Consider the following 17,567-nt stretch of genomic DNA (forward strand, 5'->3'; position numbering starts at 1 on the left):
TTATGACGCAGCAATTACGCTGTTTACTCCTTTTATCACTTCCTCGGATTAGACATAAAGTGTGATCTTCCGTAGAGACCGTAGATGGCTCACATTGGCTGCTGTGGTTGTCCGCCTTGAGCCTGCCTCTTGGGTTAAAGCGCGTGTCAGACTGCGGAGGCGGCACTACGTCACTTGTACTGAAACACTGGGCAAACGCACCTGTTTTCAACATGAACTGTGGCTCTCATGATGATGGATAAGAGTTGATTCATAGCTTAAAGACAAATTAAACATGTTCTGGGGATGGCTCGTGAGTATTTTACATTTACATCGACTTTTTCTCATCCTTGCAACCACGTGAACCAACATTTGCGCGCGTTGGCACTGCGTAAAAGTAAAATAAATGGATGATTTCTAACACTTAGCCTGCGCAACATTTTTGATAACATGTGAACATATTATAAGAAGACAGTCGTTGGCGAGGCATGAGGACAATGAAGCTCCTATGGTCCATCTTCACTTCGCTTCTGTTATTACTTCAAAAATGCACAGGTAGGGTTTACTTTCTCTCAATGTTTGAATATTCTTTGTTATAGCTAATTGCCATTTTATGTGTAATATTTTCATTTTGTCTAACTAGTTGTATCAAAGTTTTGCTTGGTGGTTCCTTAGTGATGTCTGCACTCAAAAAGTTGTCTTTTACATCAGTGGTTTCAAAAAGATCAGTGGGCTTTTTGCATATTGATTTGCCATTACTTTATACCAGATGCCCTCCCTGGGCTAGTGCAAACCTTTCAACATTTTTGTTCTGGCACAATCAGAAAAACAATTAAGATCCATCACCTGTATACCACAGAGCTCTCCATTACAGCATTAACACACATTGTCATTCTCTCATTTAGGTGACAAGTCCTGTGAGATCTGGTCCAGTGCTGGCAATGTGGTGCAAATAACCTCAACATTTCGTGTTTATTGCACCTTTAACTTCAACTGCAAACCTGCTATGTACAGCGCCAGCGGGCACCCTATCCCAAGAGCTCAGAGTCCCCAAACATATAACTCCACCACCATTTACCTGGATGTAGTCAATATGACAGAGGACCGCACCTTCAGCTGTGACTGTAAAGACACCATCAGCAACACTGAGAACAAGCCAGACTCCTGTGGGCTGGACATTTCTGCTGGATGTGAGTACCAGTGGGGTAAACAGAATGCACCCTATTTGATGGGGCTGTTGCAGGTTCAGACTTTTAATATGGCAATAACAGGTGGATTATACATGTTTTTGGGGTTAGCTGTGAGGGAGAATGCAGGTAAAGGGTTGTCTGTCTCACAACATTATGTTTACTGTTTAGAAGGCAAAAGTCAGGTGGAGGCTAGCATTGTGAATGAATTTCCAGGTTTTCATGTGGTTCAGGAGAGAGGTGTAGCTCTAGTTCTTTGTAAACATATCAATGTCATTACAAATATGTCTACCAACCAATTGAATGGACAATTTGGTAACATTTTAGCTTACCTATAGGTTTGAGGTGGAATTGGGGAGTTCAAAACACTTCTAATGAAGAAATGTGAGAATAAACAAGTGTATAAGTTTCACCTCTGAATGGCCACTGTCACAGTTACAGTAAAAGCTCTGCTAGGCTATCATCCCAACTGTAGACCTAACTAATGAATGAATGAAGTTGCCATTCTAATAAAACAGCTATATTTTGTTTCTTAACTATTGGGATAGGACATAAAGTAGTTCTGCTTTCTCTTTCTTACTTACTAAACAGTTAATTGTAACTTGTCCTATCCACACCCTAAAAAAAGAGTCAAAATAGACTTGTTACAAACACCCTTTCCCAAACGCTGTGCATGCAAAAAATATGCTTAAACATGCACTTTCATAACCAAGCAATAACCACTTTTTACCATTTTTGTGTTGTCACAGATCCACCTGATCGGCCCACCAATTTTTCATGTGTTTACCAAATTTCCGAAACATCCCTTTCCTCTGCTGTCATTTGCTCTTGGGCCAGTGGACGGAATACATATATAAGAAATGACTCAAAATTACGGTATGGTATTACTGAAGTATATTTTGCATATTTTTAACATATCCATTGATTTAAAAAAATAATAATAAAAAAAATTGCATATACAGTTGAAACCAGAGGTTTACATACACTATATCAAAACACACACGTTTTGGGGTTTTTTTGTTTGTTTTTTTCTCATTGTCTGACCTGAAATCAGACTAAACTTTTCCAGTTTTAGTTCAATTGAGATGAGAATTAGAATTAAGATTACCAAAATTATTTTGATTTGCAAAATGCCAGAACAACAAGAGAAGGATTTTTCATTACCTTTTTTCTAAATCAGAAGTTTACATATATTTCATTAGTATTTGGTACCATTGACTTTAAACTGTATGACTAGGGTCAAACATTTTGGATATCCTTCCACAAGCTTTTCACAATAGTTGGCAGGAATTTTTACCCATTCCTCCAGACAGAACTGATGTAACTGAGCCAAATTTTAGGCCGCCTTACTCGCACATGCCTTTTCAGGTCTGCCCATACATTTTCAATAGGACTGAGATCAGGGCTTTGTGATGGCCACTCCAAAATATTGACTTTGTTATCCTTAAGCCTCTTTGTAACCAGTTTGGCAGAATGCTTTGAGTCATTGTCCATTTTGCGCCCAAGCTTTAACTTTCTGGCTGATGTCTAGAGATGTTGCCTCATTATTTCCACATAATGTTCTTTCCTCATGATGCCATCTATTTTGTGAAGTGCACCAGTCCCTCATGCAGTAAAACAACCCCACAACCCATAATTCACAGTTGGGTTGTGTTCTCAGGCTTGCAAGCTTCCCCTTTTTCCTCCAAATGTAATGATGCTCTTTATAGCTAAACTGTTCAATTTTAGTTTCATCAGACCACGGGATATGTCTCCAGAAATTAAGGTCTTTGTCCCTGTGTGCATTTACAAACTGTAATCTGGCTTTTTTATGTTTCTTTTGGAGTAATGGCTTCTTCCTGCAGAGTGGTCTTTCAGCCCATGCCGATACAGTACTTGTTTCACTGTGGATAATAACACACTCTTACCAGCTTCAACAGCATCTTCACAAGGTCTTTTGCTTTAGTTTTTGGGTTATATGCACATTTCAGCCATTTTCCATGACGTCGGGGTCTGCTATTGACCTCCCATTGGCTTCCATTCATTTTAGCAGTAATAAATATGGCTAAATATAAATAAATAAATATGTGTTTGGATAGGGCTCGATGCCAAGAGTGTGTTTGGGGACATGAGCGCGCTGCCTGCGTCAACATTGAGATAATGGGCATCGCCCATTGACTCAATGTTGACGCTGACATGCTAGCAAGAACAAATATGCATATCCCATGCCTACGGCATGGGTTGCTAGGATAGTGGAGTCAGGACAGGGGGTGATGGGGGGCAGACAGGGGAAGACAGTCTGCAACAATGAGTGCATGTGCGAAGTGGAAGCAATAGGCCCTATGGGCTCGGGCCTAATAATTTTGGTAATCCTAATTGATCTAAATCCGGAAAACTTTTGTCGGATTTCATGTTATTTAGTGTAAGTAAACTTCTGGTTTCAACTGTATGTAAAGTTGAGGGTCAGTTGTGACACATTTGCAGGTCCTGACTCCAACACTTTGGTTAATGTCTCTCCCCACTCTTCATCTTATTGCATTATGTTGTCCTGTGAAGTGAAGCTTGTGGACCAGAAATCTATTTTAAATGCCATGTTTTATTGTTAGTCTAAATGACTCCAAACTCAAAGCAAAAACTAAAGCAGAATTGCAAGGCTATTGTATAACTCATAGCACTCTCACTCTGACTCAATAACATGATCTAATGTATGCTACAGGGTAAGGACTTTTACCCATAATGCATCAGGAGGATTGAGGTCTTTCAGTGTCTCTGCAAAGGGAAGTCCTTTTGTGAGGGCAGAATTCGCTGTGGATGGTTCAGTCCAGGTCATCTCAGTTCAGGCCAGTGTTAAAAACAAGCTGGGGTATGCAGAAACCCCTGAAGTAAACTACACCCTGAGGGACAGACGTAAGTACCCACAATGCACCTCTCATTTAAAAGACTTGAATAAACCACTGCATGCATGAGTAAATCATTATTATCATTATTATAATTAGAGATGAAACCATTACCATTACCTCAGCAATCCTTTGACCATATAAGCGCTCTTAATAGGATTGTTTTGGGGGGCCAGTAATTCTTCTTATAATATATTTTCATTTTTTCTTACTTTTTATATATTTGACCAGTGATGCCCCCTGCTCCACTGCTGCATCAAGTTGACTGTTCTTCCAGAAGCTGTTCCATCAGAGTTAATCAGTCTGTCCCTACCTATCACTTGGACATTAATTACAAAGAAGAAAATGAGGAGCAGTGGAGACCTCATCCAAAATCGGTAAGTACCTAAGTTCAGGAAAAGTTCACGCATAATTAGTTTGACATTTACCTGCAGCTTTCTCATAATCACTGTTGACTCACTGAATCAAAGCCAGAGGCAGAAATGAGTGGTGTCCTGCTGCTGTGTAAAAATTAACTTGGTATCAAAAACAAATTAAATTTCACTTTAGTCAAAATATTTTACTCCAGGTAGCATTGGTGCATTTGACATTATGTAGAAAATAACATAGGTTTTAGTTTGTGTTGATAAAGGTTAAGAAAAAATATGTGAAGATTAGTATAGTAGATTTAAATTGTTGCTTGCTTCCATTCACATTTTTGTAAAGGGGCACATTGTGATGGAGGGTCTGCCACCTCTTTACCTCCATAGAGGGGCTATCATTTTGCCTGGAATGTTACACAGTATGTTATCAATCTCTATATAGACATGCAGGTGATGCCATCAGTCCAAGTTACAGGTTAGATCTGTGATAAGTCTCATTCATACCAATTTACCAATGCAGCAGGGTCTGGAGATATAACATGACTTAGGCAGTAATGCTATGAGGTCAGGGAAATTATATGCTTTATTTTCAGGTTATGGGCAATGGTTCAGTCATTATCGAGTCACTGCAGCCCTACAGACAGTACCAGTTCAGATGCAGGTCCAGGTTCTCTACGGGACTGTGGAGTGACTGGAGCAGAACTGTTTCCAGATGGACTCAAGAAGAAGGTAAAGTTTTACTGTAGTTTAGAACAAGAGACTCCACACCATCTTATAGGCTTGAAAAGGTTCAATAGAAATGGGATGTTAAGTTGGACTGGAACATTGTATGACTAACTCTTATTATTTTTTTGAGCTTCCTGTTTGAAAGTGCTTCTGTTGTTGTGTGCACAGTGACTTTGTGGGATAGTATCTTTTACAATCTGCTTCCTATCAACCATACTTAGCCAGCCACTGAAACAGTCAATTGGCACCGTGGGTTGATTTTAGTCAGATTAAAGTTGAATGAATGAAATGGATGAAGTTAGTCAAACTGTGTCTTAGTATATGGGAAGTGTAAAAAAGGAAAAAAAACAACAACACAGCATTTTCGTTCTGATAGCGTGAAGATAAGTGCAATGTACAAAAACAGTGATGGAAATTAAGAAAGTCACATGTTTATCGAGAAGCTAAGCTTAACTTTAGTTAAGTGGTAGTTTTAAATGTTATAACTGAATTTATTTTATATAGCTCAAAATCACAACAGCAGTCGCCTCAATCAATGAATCAAAGTCATTGGTCAAGAAAAGTTGAGATTTAATAAACATTGTGTTGTTTTGATCTAAAATACTCTTCAATAAGGAAGTAGCTGTAGACTGGAAATACAGTAACCTTCACAGTAAAGTTAAATTTAATATGTGATAAAAACATTCAACCATAAACCAATATGTGGGTGACAAGTTGAGCCTTTTGTTTTGATGTTTCACATGCACTCCAAGCCCAGGGTACATTCTGAAGATGTAAAATGCTTGAGTAAGTTACAAGAAAGTTTGATTAATAGTCAGATTAGAGAAAATTAATTGGTCCAATCTGTCATAAGTAGTTTTAATTGTTACTGTGTCCAAATTGTAGGAAAGAAAATGCTGAGCAGGGGGGGTTGTGTTTGTATTTTTCGGGTTATATTAAGTTACAAAGATATATAACCTATGTATGTCTTCAGCTCCTGCCCACGCACTGGATGTGTGGTACGCTGTAGATGACAACGTGATAAGAGTCTGCTGGAAGGTATATTATTATTCATTCAATCATATGTTACACTTCAGGGATATGAGCTTTACATATGTTTCGCAGTAGCACTTTCACTTCTTTATTCAGTCTGCATTTTCTTCAAAGTAAAGGTCATCTTGAGGTGTACGAGTCAGGCACGTACACAACCTTTGCACATCTGACCACATTCATACAGGTTCTAACTGCTTTTCACTTAAGCACAGAAGAGTAACTGAAACCCAACGCAGGTTTCACTTTATAAGAAAAGCTTTGTTGCATAGAAAATACATGCACACAGCAGAGGCACAAACTACTAAACTACTACATAATATGGATTCTATAATGTTAGTGTGAAAGGGGAAGAGAGTGTGGGTGTTAAAGTATAGTAGCAGTACACCAACATGCAGCTACTTCAAACTGTGGGTTATATTGTGATCTGTGTTGATATATTATGTACATAAACTGTTCTAAATGTCAATTGCATTGTTATGATTTCTTTAATTTCTTACACTAATTTATATTTCATATTATGTTTCAACACATATTTTGAATGCACATGCTTGTAGTAGGATACCAATACTATCTTCTGCTGCTGGAATTGCTTCTACTACTTGTGCTGTACCAGGCCAACAAAAAAAAATTAAAAATAAGTTAAATATGCATAGATAACTGTGGCTGCATGGTTTAGTTTTATTTATTTATATATTTTTTATTTTATTTCTTTGCAGAAACTAGACATCTCTGTTGCTCAAGGACAGATCTTGGACTACATTATCACAATCTACGACCAAATTCAAAACAAAACAGTATTGCCAGCCAGCTCAAACGAACAATGTCTTCCAGTGCCATTTTGTTCAAATTGTCATATAACAGTGAGCGCCCGCAACTCCAGGGGTTACTCTCCTCCTGCTAATATCACCATCCACACTGCCAAAGGTAAATACTCAATAAAAAAAAAACACTTCTATATTCTTTGCACAAATGGTATTTATCCTCTGTTCAGCCAAGCCACGTCTTGTGCCAGTTCTAAACAAGAAAAATGTTACCATCTCCTGGAGACAACATGTAACTGCACGTCTTCCCCGCGAATATGTGGTAGAATGGTACCCCAAAGGTCAGAAACGGCATGGATTCCAATGGCTCAGGATGGGTCAAAACAGCAGCCATGTTGTCATCACAGGTGAGATGTAAAATATAATTATTAACTGAATGTGTTTTATTTTCAACATATCCTGTATGTCAAATATTAGTGGTCGTTTTACCTGATTTAGTCCTCATTTAGACCAGTTTTAACCCTTTTATAGACCTGGTCTACAAGTAGTAGTGCACATATATTCGAATAATTGAATAGGTGATATTATGTACAAAACATTTGACAATCACTGAGTATAATTGCTCTCCTAAAGTACTGGACTAATTGGGTTGCTTAAAGAAGCAGTGGTTCAGAGGTGTTCGAAATGTTGTAATTGGTACTACATATAGGGATAGAGAGTTTAGGGCTAGGATGGATGAGATTAATATCTCTACTGAAAAACTGATCATTCCATCACCGTCTATTCCTTTACTGACCCCTTGTGGCCACTTGTGTAATGGATTTAGTTCTTCAAAATGTTTTTGTGATATGTTTGCCATAACCTTTCAACCTTTTTTCCTTGGCCAGTTGATAACCATTTCTAACAAATGTGCTAAGAATTTGGGCATCAGGCTAATTCGAAATGTCTCTCTAAACAATATCCTTGTTGTAAATTAAAAACTAAATGAAATATTTTTTTTGCAGATATGAAGCAATTTGTGTGCTATGAAGGAGCTGTGCATGTTTTCTATAGTGACAACTCAGTGGATCGCCTTGGGTTTACTGATATCAACACAGAAGTTTCAGGTAAGGGCAATATTATAACTGTATAAATGTTTGGGTTATTTAAGATTATTCACAAATTATTTGAATTTTCGATGTTATGTTCAGTCCCCACAGCCGGGCCCTGCGTTCATGAAAGGACGGAGGGAACTACAGTCAATGTGACCTGGCGCGAGCTTTCTATGACAGAACGTACAGGCTGCATCACCAATTACACCATTTACTTAGAGCAAAACAGCAGACTTGTGGCAACCTGTAAGACAATATTCAAAGTTAAGTCCTATTAATTGTAAAATGTTACAGATTATGAACAACAGTGGTAAAAAGTGGTAAAATTACCAATCTAAGCAAGACAGTGGTTACTACTGAGGTATAGCCAACATATTATAGCTGAATAGGGGAAAAAAAAAAGAAAAAAAAAGAAAATATATATATATATATATATATATATATATATATATATATATATATATATATATATATATATATATATATATATATATATATATATATATATATATATATATATATATATATTCACTCCATAACCATACAGTAGTACATACAGACACTGGCCACTGGCGGCAAAAAGGACCTTATGCCCAAATGCACAACAGCAACAACAGATGCAAGTGGGGTCATCTTTGTCAGTGGACATTGAATGGGTCATGGAGAGATGGGATTAATGAATACAGAGACAGTTCATGTTGCATGTTATGGCATTAAGTCAGACAGATCAGAGTGAGAAGGTACAGTATACTGAATGCATAGGATCCTGAAGTAGGAGTTATCAGGCAAAGAAAGAAAGTTTAAAAGTTTTCCATTGTTTTTTATGTTATAACTAACAACATATTGCACATTTAGATAATGTACCAGCATCACAGACGTTTTGGGTTATAAGAGATCTGACTCCAGCGGACTACAGCATTTGGATGACTGCTTCCACTGCAATAGGAGAAGGACCACTATGTCAAAAAGTGAACTTCTTCATCCAACGTAAGCAGCAGTTACATATAATTAACTATGACCAGTTATACCGTATGTTAATTCTGTATAACTTCACGTGCCTGTGTATTACTTTTGCAGACGATTCACTCGTGGCTCTTTTTGTCACATTTGCTGTCCTGGTTATGTTTTTAGTTGTTGTCTGCCAAATTTTAGCTGTAAAGGAAAGGTATAAATAAACACATAAACAGAACATAACCAAAAACAGAATATAATCAAATGCATCCTAATATTAGATTTTATTTTATTTTTTCTCTTTTAGGATTTGGGTGTATTTCCAGTATTGCCTGCCTGAGATTCCTGACCCTGCAAACAGTAAATGGGCAAAAGACTGCGAAAAGGTAAAGGTATCAAAATTACTGTATATCCATTAGTATATTTAGACTAATATGAATATATATATATATATATATAAACCAAAATATTATATTTTTCTTGGTTTGTAGTTTCTTAGTTAGTTTGATAGTCAATGCAGCTGACTTCAAAGCCAAATAATTAAATATGGTCAGGGCACCGAGCATCAAACAAGTAATATAACTCTCGGGAGTGGTGCATATCAGAAAAGCGTATTACATTTACACATTACATTATTAGACACTTTCTTCTAAGGTTGAAGGTAAAGCTCACATTTGTGCCTCAACATATGTTTAATTCTACCTCAAGTAATTTAAAAAATAATTACATGGTGTGGCAATCTCCTGAACAGATGAAATTGCTGTACACACCAAATTCCCTTGTCACAACACTAAAAATGAAAGTTTAAACATAAAATTTTCAATACCATAGTTGTATTATAGGCCTAATGCAACTGTCATAACATAAAATACTTGAAAATTTTATCCTGTGGTCTTGATTACATGTTAACTACCAAAACATTCTCAAAGTATTTAGGAAAGGTAAAAATGTGTCCTATTTATTCAAAAGTATTTATTAGTATTGGTATAAGTATGCAGGTATCTTGGAAAACCCTATTACCTTGCTTCTCTCTGTACAGGCCAAAGTGAATCTCCATCTTCAGTTCAGCACCTCCACAGTGAGCGAGACGGAGGAGGACCTTGTTTTTGTGGACATCGAGGAGCGGCCCCCTCCACCGCTGTTGGCCCAGACTAGTTTGAGTTCAGATTCAGAGACCTCTACACAGCCGTACCGCCACATCTCCTATATCAAGTGCTTCTCACATGATTCGGACAGTTCAGGACATACTCAGACCTCCTTCCTGGACTACATATCCCCTCACATGAATGCAGTCAAGTCCGAGGAAGAGGAAAATGAGGATTTACCCACCTTCTTCCCAAGTCACAGTTTCTCCTCAGACCAACTTGATTTTGGACCGAAGTTGACTCTCGATGCTGTGAGGATTGACGGAAGTGATTTTTTTCTCTAGTAATGTCATTTTAAATGACCAGAGACTGTTAAGGTTCCTATAGCAATTCTTGCCTTATACAACAATCAATGAATCATAGTGAAGTAAGTGAACAATTGTTAGCTCTTGCTTATATTGGGGTGTTTTGGGGATATTTATTATAAAGAGCAAATATTTTAGCAGGAAGCTGTGAATTGCTCGACAACTCGGTCAGAACATCTTTCAAACTACAACACCAAGGAAGAAACTGAACTGTTGACAAGTGAAGCACATGGACAACAGAGCAAAGATCTTGTTAGTGTGGTGGCCAACGCTCAAATTCCTTGCTATTGCTGGTTCTGTTGGAGAGATGTAACAGAAGGATTTATGGGACTACATAATTAGCAGGTGATCATCTGTGATTTTATTTAAGATTAAGGTATTTTGTGGCTGTAACTTTGTTATTAATTAACTACCTCAGAGTTTCCATGAATATGGACAGCTTATGCCATTTTGTGTTATGAGTTTCTACAGAGAACTCAGTGAATGAATATTGCTTGTAACACACTTTACATTTCCAATATGACAGTACCAGTGCCATTTTGACCCATTCTATTTTTAATAAATCCTATAATAGTTAAGAATATTGTACAACAAATGTTTTTGTTTCTTTGAGCAGAGTTGGATTGCAGATTTGGTAAATTTAGCATCTTGTCATAAAAAATTAAATCAATTCTCTTTAAGATTAAGAATTAAGATTTTTGAAATTGCTCAAGTAATTAATTGCTAAAATACTGGTTGTAACAGCAGCATAATTACTCTTAATGTTTTCTTCATGCAATTATTATGCCAATTATATTTTTCACTGATTTTGTCAGATTGTCAATATAAATGAGTCATCATTATTTTCAAGTCATCAACCTTGAGAGTACAATTTGAATGTTATTAAACAAACCCAATGATAATGATACACAACAGAGCTTCAAACCATGTTATTGTTGTAAAGAACTAAAAATGGTCTCCTTTTTTTTTCAAGCATTAGCATATTACTGAAATCAAAAGCGAATTCAATCAAAACATCTTAATGGTCAAGTTACATTTTAACATAGGCGCTTCACAATTTTTGCATTGAACGTGAGTTTGTGGAAGGTTCTGCTTGAATTTCTTTGCAGTATGTCAGAATAGCCTCCCAGAGCTGCTGTTTGGATGTGAACTGCCTCCCGCCCTCATAGATCTTTCGCTTGAGGATGCTCCAAAGGGTCTCAATAGGGTTGAGGTCAGGGGAGGATGGGGCCACACCATGAGTTTGTCTTATTTTATTCCCATAGCAGCCAATGATGCAGAGATATTCCTTGCAGCATGAGATGGTGTACTGTCCTGCATGAAGATGATTTTGCTATGGGAAAGAATGACTGTTTTAGTACCATGGAAGAACGTGGTCAGATAAAAACTCCACATACTTTACAGAGGTCATTTTCACACCTTCAGGGACCCTAAAGGGGTCAACTATCTCTCTCCCCGTGATTCTGGCCCAAAACATGACTCTGCCACCTCCTTGCTGACGTTGCAGCCTTGTTGGGATATGGTGACCGTCCACTAACCATTAACCACTCCATCCATCTGGACATTCCAGGGTTGCATGGCGCTCATCAGTGAACAAGACTGTTTGAACATTAGTCTTCCTGTATTTTTGGGCTCACCGGAGCCGTTTCTGCTTGTCGGCATTGCTTAAGGGTGGCCAAATAAAAGGTTTATGCATAACTACAAGCCTCTGGAGGATGCTACACCTTCATGTTCACTGGACTCCAGAGGCACCAGCAGTTTGCTGCTTTGTAATGGCATTTTAGCAGCTGCTCTTAATCCGATGCATTTGTCTGACAGAAACCTTCCTCATTGTACCTTTTATCTGCACAAATCCATGTGTGCTCTGAGTCAGCTACAAATCTCTTAATAGTACAATGGTCACGCTTAAGTTTTTGGGAAATATCTAAGGGTTTCATACCTTGTCCATGGTATTGAGCTATTTCACGCTTTTCGGCACAAGAGATCCTTTTTGTTTGCCATATTGCTTGAAAATAGTGGTTTGCTATATAATCCATTAGAACACAATTATACGTAATCATCAAAAATTTGTGGGGGACTGGATTCAAAGAAACATAGCAAAATCTGCTTTGGAGTAGAGCGCTTTTTGTGCAAATAAAACACTTTGACAACACAGAAAAGTCACAGTGCAAAAAATGTATCGACCACCTTTATTTACCGACAGAGGTCTCCAATAGCAGGGTTAGATTCACACAAATGTCAAGTCTTGAGCTGTTTCACACAATGAACAACTGCACTTCTTTCAGAGTGATTATGCAGAGGGCCACAGGGCTATGTAAAAGTAATGAGAAAATGCCAGCAAAGAGCAGACCACAGCAGCACAATGGAGCTGAGCCCAAATACAGAGTGGAGTGTGTATAAGTCTCGAAAGGACCAATGAAATGACCACCAGCTATTTCAAAGACAAGGCAGTTGACTGCACTTGCTTACACTGATGACGAGAAGCTGGGAAAATTAGCACCCGTAATGTCACCCAAAAAGGACATAAAAGCCCCAACATTGAGATGATTCATCTGACAGTGTTCAGGATCAATGTAAATTTAGTTATGACCTCATAATCCTGAAAAATGACCTAAAGTTCTCAATGAACACTTCCGTAGAAAATCCCCAAAATACAGAGTCATTTCAGCAGTCTATTGAGAAGGAGGCAACACCTGGTCAGACCAAAGTTAGTCCCATTTTGCACCATGTGAAAGTCTAAATTTATGAAAATAGTTCACTTTACAGGATGAAGATCATAGAAGAATAGACCTCCTGTACAAAATATAAAACAATATTCCCAGTGCTAAAGAAAGAAAATCCATAAATCTCATTGAGTGAAACACCTGGTGTGGCTGAGCCTACTGTAAAGCAAGAAAGCAATGGCACACACCCAGCTTAAAATACTCTTACATTTCAAATGCATATTTTCAAGCAGCAATTACAAAAATTCATCAATGGACAACGCATAACCTCTGAAAAGAACACTGTATGAAAACATCCCTGCTACTTTGTTTCCAAATACAAAACCTCTACCAATAAAGCTGCTCCCGAGTAGCAAGAAGTCCTTTTCTTTTTTGACTTTTTTTGTAATTTCTGTTTTTTCCATCTTCGTTTTGTTTTTATTATGTAAAACTCAGTTCTCACATTGAGTGCCACAGTTAATGACAGTCTTATCCATCATTTCACTCTGCTGAAGGATCCAGGATCATGCAAGCCTCGTAGTGGAGGTGCTCAGGCTGCTCCTGTGGGAGGCTTAACCCAGGGCTGGGAAGGCCTCCGGGTCGTCCACGTTGGGCACTGAAGTAGACGACTGGGGAAAAACAAAATATTTTTCAATAAAACAAAAACAATTAAAAATGTGCAGTAAATAATTGGAACAGCACTGATCATGTGATAAAAAAGCAAAAGACACTACAAAGTATTTACCCTGTCAGGCCTTCCTCCACGGACTGGCCTGGTGGCTTCCCCACGGCCCCTGCCACCTCGGCCTCCACGAGGTCCTCCACGTCCACGGCCGGGACGTCCCAGGTCTCCAAAGTTAATCTCCAGCTTGGACGTGATGTCATTGGCTGGTTTTCTAAAGTGGTGCTCATCCTCAATCTGGGAAAAAGTGATTTTATGTTTTTATTAAAGATATGTTAAGTTAAACCATACGAAAAGATGTTACATTATATTAAATACCAATACTGATCACAAAACATACCTTATCATCACCTTCATGCTCAATCAAATCTTCCTTCTTGTTCTGTAAAAGAAAATATATATATATTTTGAATCATATATTTGCTCTGAAAAAGCCAGCTCTTGTGTGGAGGCTCATGCTGGACTCACATCAGCCTTAGATTTGTGTAGCACAAAGCCCTTGTTCCAGTCGGCTCCCTCGTTGGCCTTGCGGATGTTGAAGTCCACTTTGGCACGTTCCTTGTCCTGCATTGCTTTCCATTCGTCCAGAGTCATTTCCTTAGGGCCCTCCTCCTTCACCTCCTCTGCTTCATTCTCCCTTCAATAAATGCAAGGAAAGCAAGCTGTGCGTCAACATCACAAAGCGTTCCATCAGGCACTTTTCCCTTAGAGACATGTCATAGATTTACTTGTTCTCAGAGTCGGCAGGTGGATGCTCCTCTCCCTCAGGGTTTTCCTCAGTCAGGTTTGATTGGTCGAGCTCACTGCAGAAATAGGGAATCAGTCGATAAACTGCACAAACAAATATACAGCACTCTTTTGTAAAGAACAAACTTACTTTAGTTCATCCTTGACAGTGCCCCAGTTGTGAGATCCACTTCCTCCACGCTTCTCCTCACCTTTCAGACTACTGAAACAACATTTGCTTTAGCCATGGCACAGCACAGAAACTCTGATCAATATATCAAGTATTTAATCTATTAAATATTGCAGGAAGACTTACGATCGGTCGCTGCCGCTGTGACGATCAAATTCACGTTTTCCTCTGGAATCAAAGCCATCACCGCGGCCCATGCCACGCCCTCTGCCCCCACGTCCTCCTCTGCCACCTCCGCGGCCTCTCATTGGCCGGTCACCTGCAGGTCTGAACAAAAAAAAAAAAAAAAAAAGAGAAAAAGATCAATACAACTCTTGACAGATGTGATAAAAGCCCGCATTTGGAAAGGATTTTTTTTTCTCCATTTTGAATCCTACGCATAACCTCGTGAAGAAGTTGTTTTGACCAATCAGTAATCTCACTTTTCCACAGAGAATTCTCCTCCATCAGGCTTCTCTCCTCCCTCTCCGGCGGGTTTCTCAAAGCGGCGGGGTGGTCGCCTCTCAGTCGGCGGTCTTCTGTCTGTGGGAGGACGGCCCTCATTTTGGCCCTGGGGCCTGGAGCCTTCGCCTTCAGGCTTACGGCCCATTCTCCTCATGCCAGCTCCTGAAAGTAACACAAAGTCACATGTTCAATTCTGAGAAACTAAGTATCAATGTAATGAATGGATGATTTTAGTGCCTGCATGAGACATGACAACATGGCAAAAGATCTTTAAAGAGATTTTGAGTGGCCAACGAAACATGTAAATCAAATGCATTTATATATATATATATATATATATATATAAATAACAGATTGGTTCAAAGCACTGTTTACACTTTTGACCTCTAGTAAGATTTCAGTGGCCAAGAGTGACACTACTGATCCAACCTATTGCCCAACTAAGATATACAAAAATAGACCCTGTCCCAACAGCAGCTGCTGCTATAGGCTGTCCACCTGTCTCCTCTCACTCTGCAGAGATGGCCCACTGGGCAAGACACACTCCAACAGGACAACTAACTGAATTTATGAATATGAACAACCTTTAAGCAAATATGTATGAAATGCACAAAATAAGCACTCAATGTTGCACCCACTGATGACGTTTAAGTAAAACGACAGCACCGAGCCAATAGGAAGTGGCAGAGATGAGGTAGTGCAAACACGCCCCGCAGAAACCACGAGGTCCGTTTCCACGAGACAACGAGCTGTGCCCGCTGACAAATGCACCTGCATGATGGTCTGAACCGGCTAATACTCAGCCACTCCGCTGTTTACGTACTGGAACATACAAAATTAATTTACTTATATATCGATTAGGCCTTTAGTTTCGCCAAAGTCTGCAGACAAAAATGGCTAAAGTCACTTAAGGTGGGCAAACTGCTTTTAACAATGGTGTGGGCTGTATCCATCTTTTGAAAGAACTCTGAACTTAGAACGAGTCCAATAAGGACCAGGCCAACTGGTTTGTGGACATGCGCCTCAGGCCTGCAGGAGCACGAGCTAAAACGTGTTTGGCTGAAAAATGCTCAACACCAAAAACCGTCCGCCCTGCAGACCCAAGACAACAGCGTATAAAAAGACTGTTCCAGAGAACGATCCGAGCACAAAAGAGACCATGCGGTCCTCATGTCATGGGGCATGAAACTAGCGCTAGTGCAGACATTAGCCACTGTCGGGCTACCTGCCACAAACGAGTGAAACCGCGTTTATGTAAAATGCATAGTTACCATCTTTCTTGAGTGGGACGGGGGCTTGCGTGTCTTCCTTCTTGTCAGCCAGAGGGGCTTTTCTGTCTTTCTGGGACTCCTTTTTGGGCTGCTTGGCCGCCTGAGCTGCGGTCTTGGCGGCAGGAGCAGTAGCCTCCTTCTTCTTCTTGACCTCGGCCTGCAGTAACGTTTCGTACGGATCCGACTCATCGTCAAATAATTGGTCGTACCGATTGGTTATGGCACAGCCAAAACCTTCTTGCATTTGTCCGGGCATGATGGCGCCCCTTCAGCAGGATTTTCCTCCGATTCTACGAGGCTTGGTGCGAACACTTCGCTAGATGAAGCCACAAGATGGCTGGGAAAAGGACTGACTTCTCTTCCGGTGCGATAGACATCCGGGACATTGGCTGTGGCGCGGTCGGGGCGTGTAGTTCTTTACGAGACAGACGCAATAGGATACCACAGCTGACAGACTAGTGTTAAACTACATTACCCATAAGACTGTACTGTCGGCTGTTTGTTGTAGAGAACAGCATGGGAAATGTCTACACTGCAAGTTGAACTTTTCATACTAATCACCCTCAAATAGTAGAATTATTCTGTCAGTTTATTTTACTCTAATAAAACCTCGATAATAAGTCGAACTGGATTCAGTGAGGAAGCACAGAGAAAAATAACAACTTAATGGTAATCAACAGGTGCATAAATAAGTAAATGGTTGTTTCATTTGTTTAACAGCATGTTGTGTCCTTAATAGGAAACTTTGGCACAACAGCTGACGGACTGAAGAGATTATTTCAGAGAGGATAGTTGTCTTCTGTGATAGCTCAGGCCATTATAACCAGGGCTAAAAAAAAAGTTTCCAAATTGGTTTAAGCTGGTCTTTTATCTGTTGCAAACTTACAAGAGTCACTAGACACTTTGAGATGAGGGCGAAGCAGGGTGGTCCACTTATCTGTTTGATAAAGCTGCACACCAGAGGAGGACTGGTGTGCCAAAGGGTTTAACAAATGTAACACAATGTATGGCTGATATATATATATATATATATATATATATATATATATATATATATATATATATATAATTTTAATGTAGCAGCCTGATAAATGTTGTCATCTTCACAATTCTTACTTTAATTTCTAATGTGACAGA

General features: G+C 39.2%; 2 protein-coding genes across 3 annotated transcripts; one reads left to right on the forward strand and one right to left on the reverse strand.

The window, feature by feature from the left end:
* Nucleotides 1–179: 179 nt before the first annotated feature.
* On the forward strand, nucleotides 180–11,325 carry il12rb2 (interleukin 12 receptor, beta 2a). The gene is made up of 15 exons (XM_055221164.1): nucleotides 180–534; nucleotides 885–1,169; nucleotides 1,916–2,042; nucleotides 3,862–4,052; nucleotides 4,274–4,419; nucleotides 4,998–5,133; nucleotides 6,104–6,168; nucleotides 6,879–7,086; nucleotides 7,154–7,330; nucleotides 7,928–8,029; nucleotides 8,114–8,260; nucleotides 8,870–9,001; nucleotides 9,092–9,179; nucleotides 9,273–9,351; nucleotides 10,005–11,325. Exons 1-15 carry the CDS (start codon nucleotides 468–470, stop codon nucleotides 10,392–10,394), a joined length of 2,340 nt encoding a protein of 779 aa, XP_055077139.1. The 5' UTR covers nucleotides 180–467; the 3' UTR covers nucleotides 10,395–11,325.
* A 1,267-nt stretch (nucleotides 11,326–12,592) lies between these two features.
* On the reverse strand, nucleotides 12,593–16,805 carry serbp1a (SERPINE1 mRNA binding protein 1a). 2 transcript variants are annotated; one of them, XM_033965400.2, is made up of 9 exons: nucleotides 16,431–16,805; nucleotides 15,138–15,321; nucleotides 14,842–14,982; nucleotides 14,677–14,745; nucleotides 14,528–14,602; nucleotides 14,268–14,436; nucleotides 14,140–14,181; nucleotides 13,863–14,036; nucleotides 12,593–13,746 (listed from the first exon to the last, which is right to left on the reverse strand). In XM_033965400.2, the coding sequence occupies exons 1-9, from the start codon at nucleotides 16,684–16,686 to the stop codon at nucleotides 13,690–13,692; spliced, it is 1,167 nt and encodes a 388-aa protein (XP_033821291.1). In that variant the 5' UTR covers nucleotides 16,687–16,805; the 3' UTR covers nucleotides 12,593–13,689. The 2 variants fall into 2 exon arrangements, with proteins under 2 accessions (XP_033821291.1, XP_033821289.1); XM_033965398.2 differs by having other exon boundaries at nucleotides 14,677–14,748; nucleotides 16,431–16,804.
* Nucleotides 16,806–17,567: the final 762 nt, after the last annotated feature.

This window comes from Periophthalmus magnuspinnatus, chromosome 4, assembly GCF_009829125.3.
Source record: "Periophthalmus magnuspinnatus isolate fPerMag1 chromosome 4, fPerMag1.2.pri, whole genome shotgun sequence".
In the NCBI taxonomy this organism is placed as follows: domain Eukaryota; kingdom Metazoa; phylum Chordata; class Actinopteri; order Gobiiformes; family Gobiidae; genus Periophthalmus; species Periophthalmus magnuspinnatus.

Bases quoted from the DNA above. Each gene is read 5' to 3' on its own strand.
- serbp1a (XM_033965398.2), bottom strand. From the start codon at position 16,686: ATGCCCGGACAAATGCAAGAAGGTTTTGGCTGTGCCATAACCAATCGG. The intron at 14,603-14,676 runs GTAAGTTTGTTC...CTATTTCTGCAG, and splicing joins ACTGTCAAGGATGAACTAAA to TGAGCTCGACCAATCAAACC. The intron at 14,182-14,267 runs GTGAGTCCAGCA...TTTCTTTTACAG, and splicing joins TACACAAATCTAAGGCTGAT to AACAAGAAGGAAGATTTGAT.
- il12rb2 (XM_055221164.1), top strand. From the start codon at position 468: ATGAGGACAATGAAGCTCCTATGGTCCATCTTCACTTCGCTTCTGTTA. The intron at 8,261-8,869 runs GTAAGACAATAT...TTGCACATTTAG, and splicing joins CAGCAGACTTGTGGCAACCT to ATAATGTACCAGCATCACAG. The intron at 9,002-9,091 runs GTAAGCAGCAGT...TTACTTTTGCAG, and splicing joins AGTGAACTTCTTCATCCAAC to ACGATTCACTCGTGGCTCTT.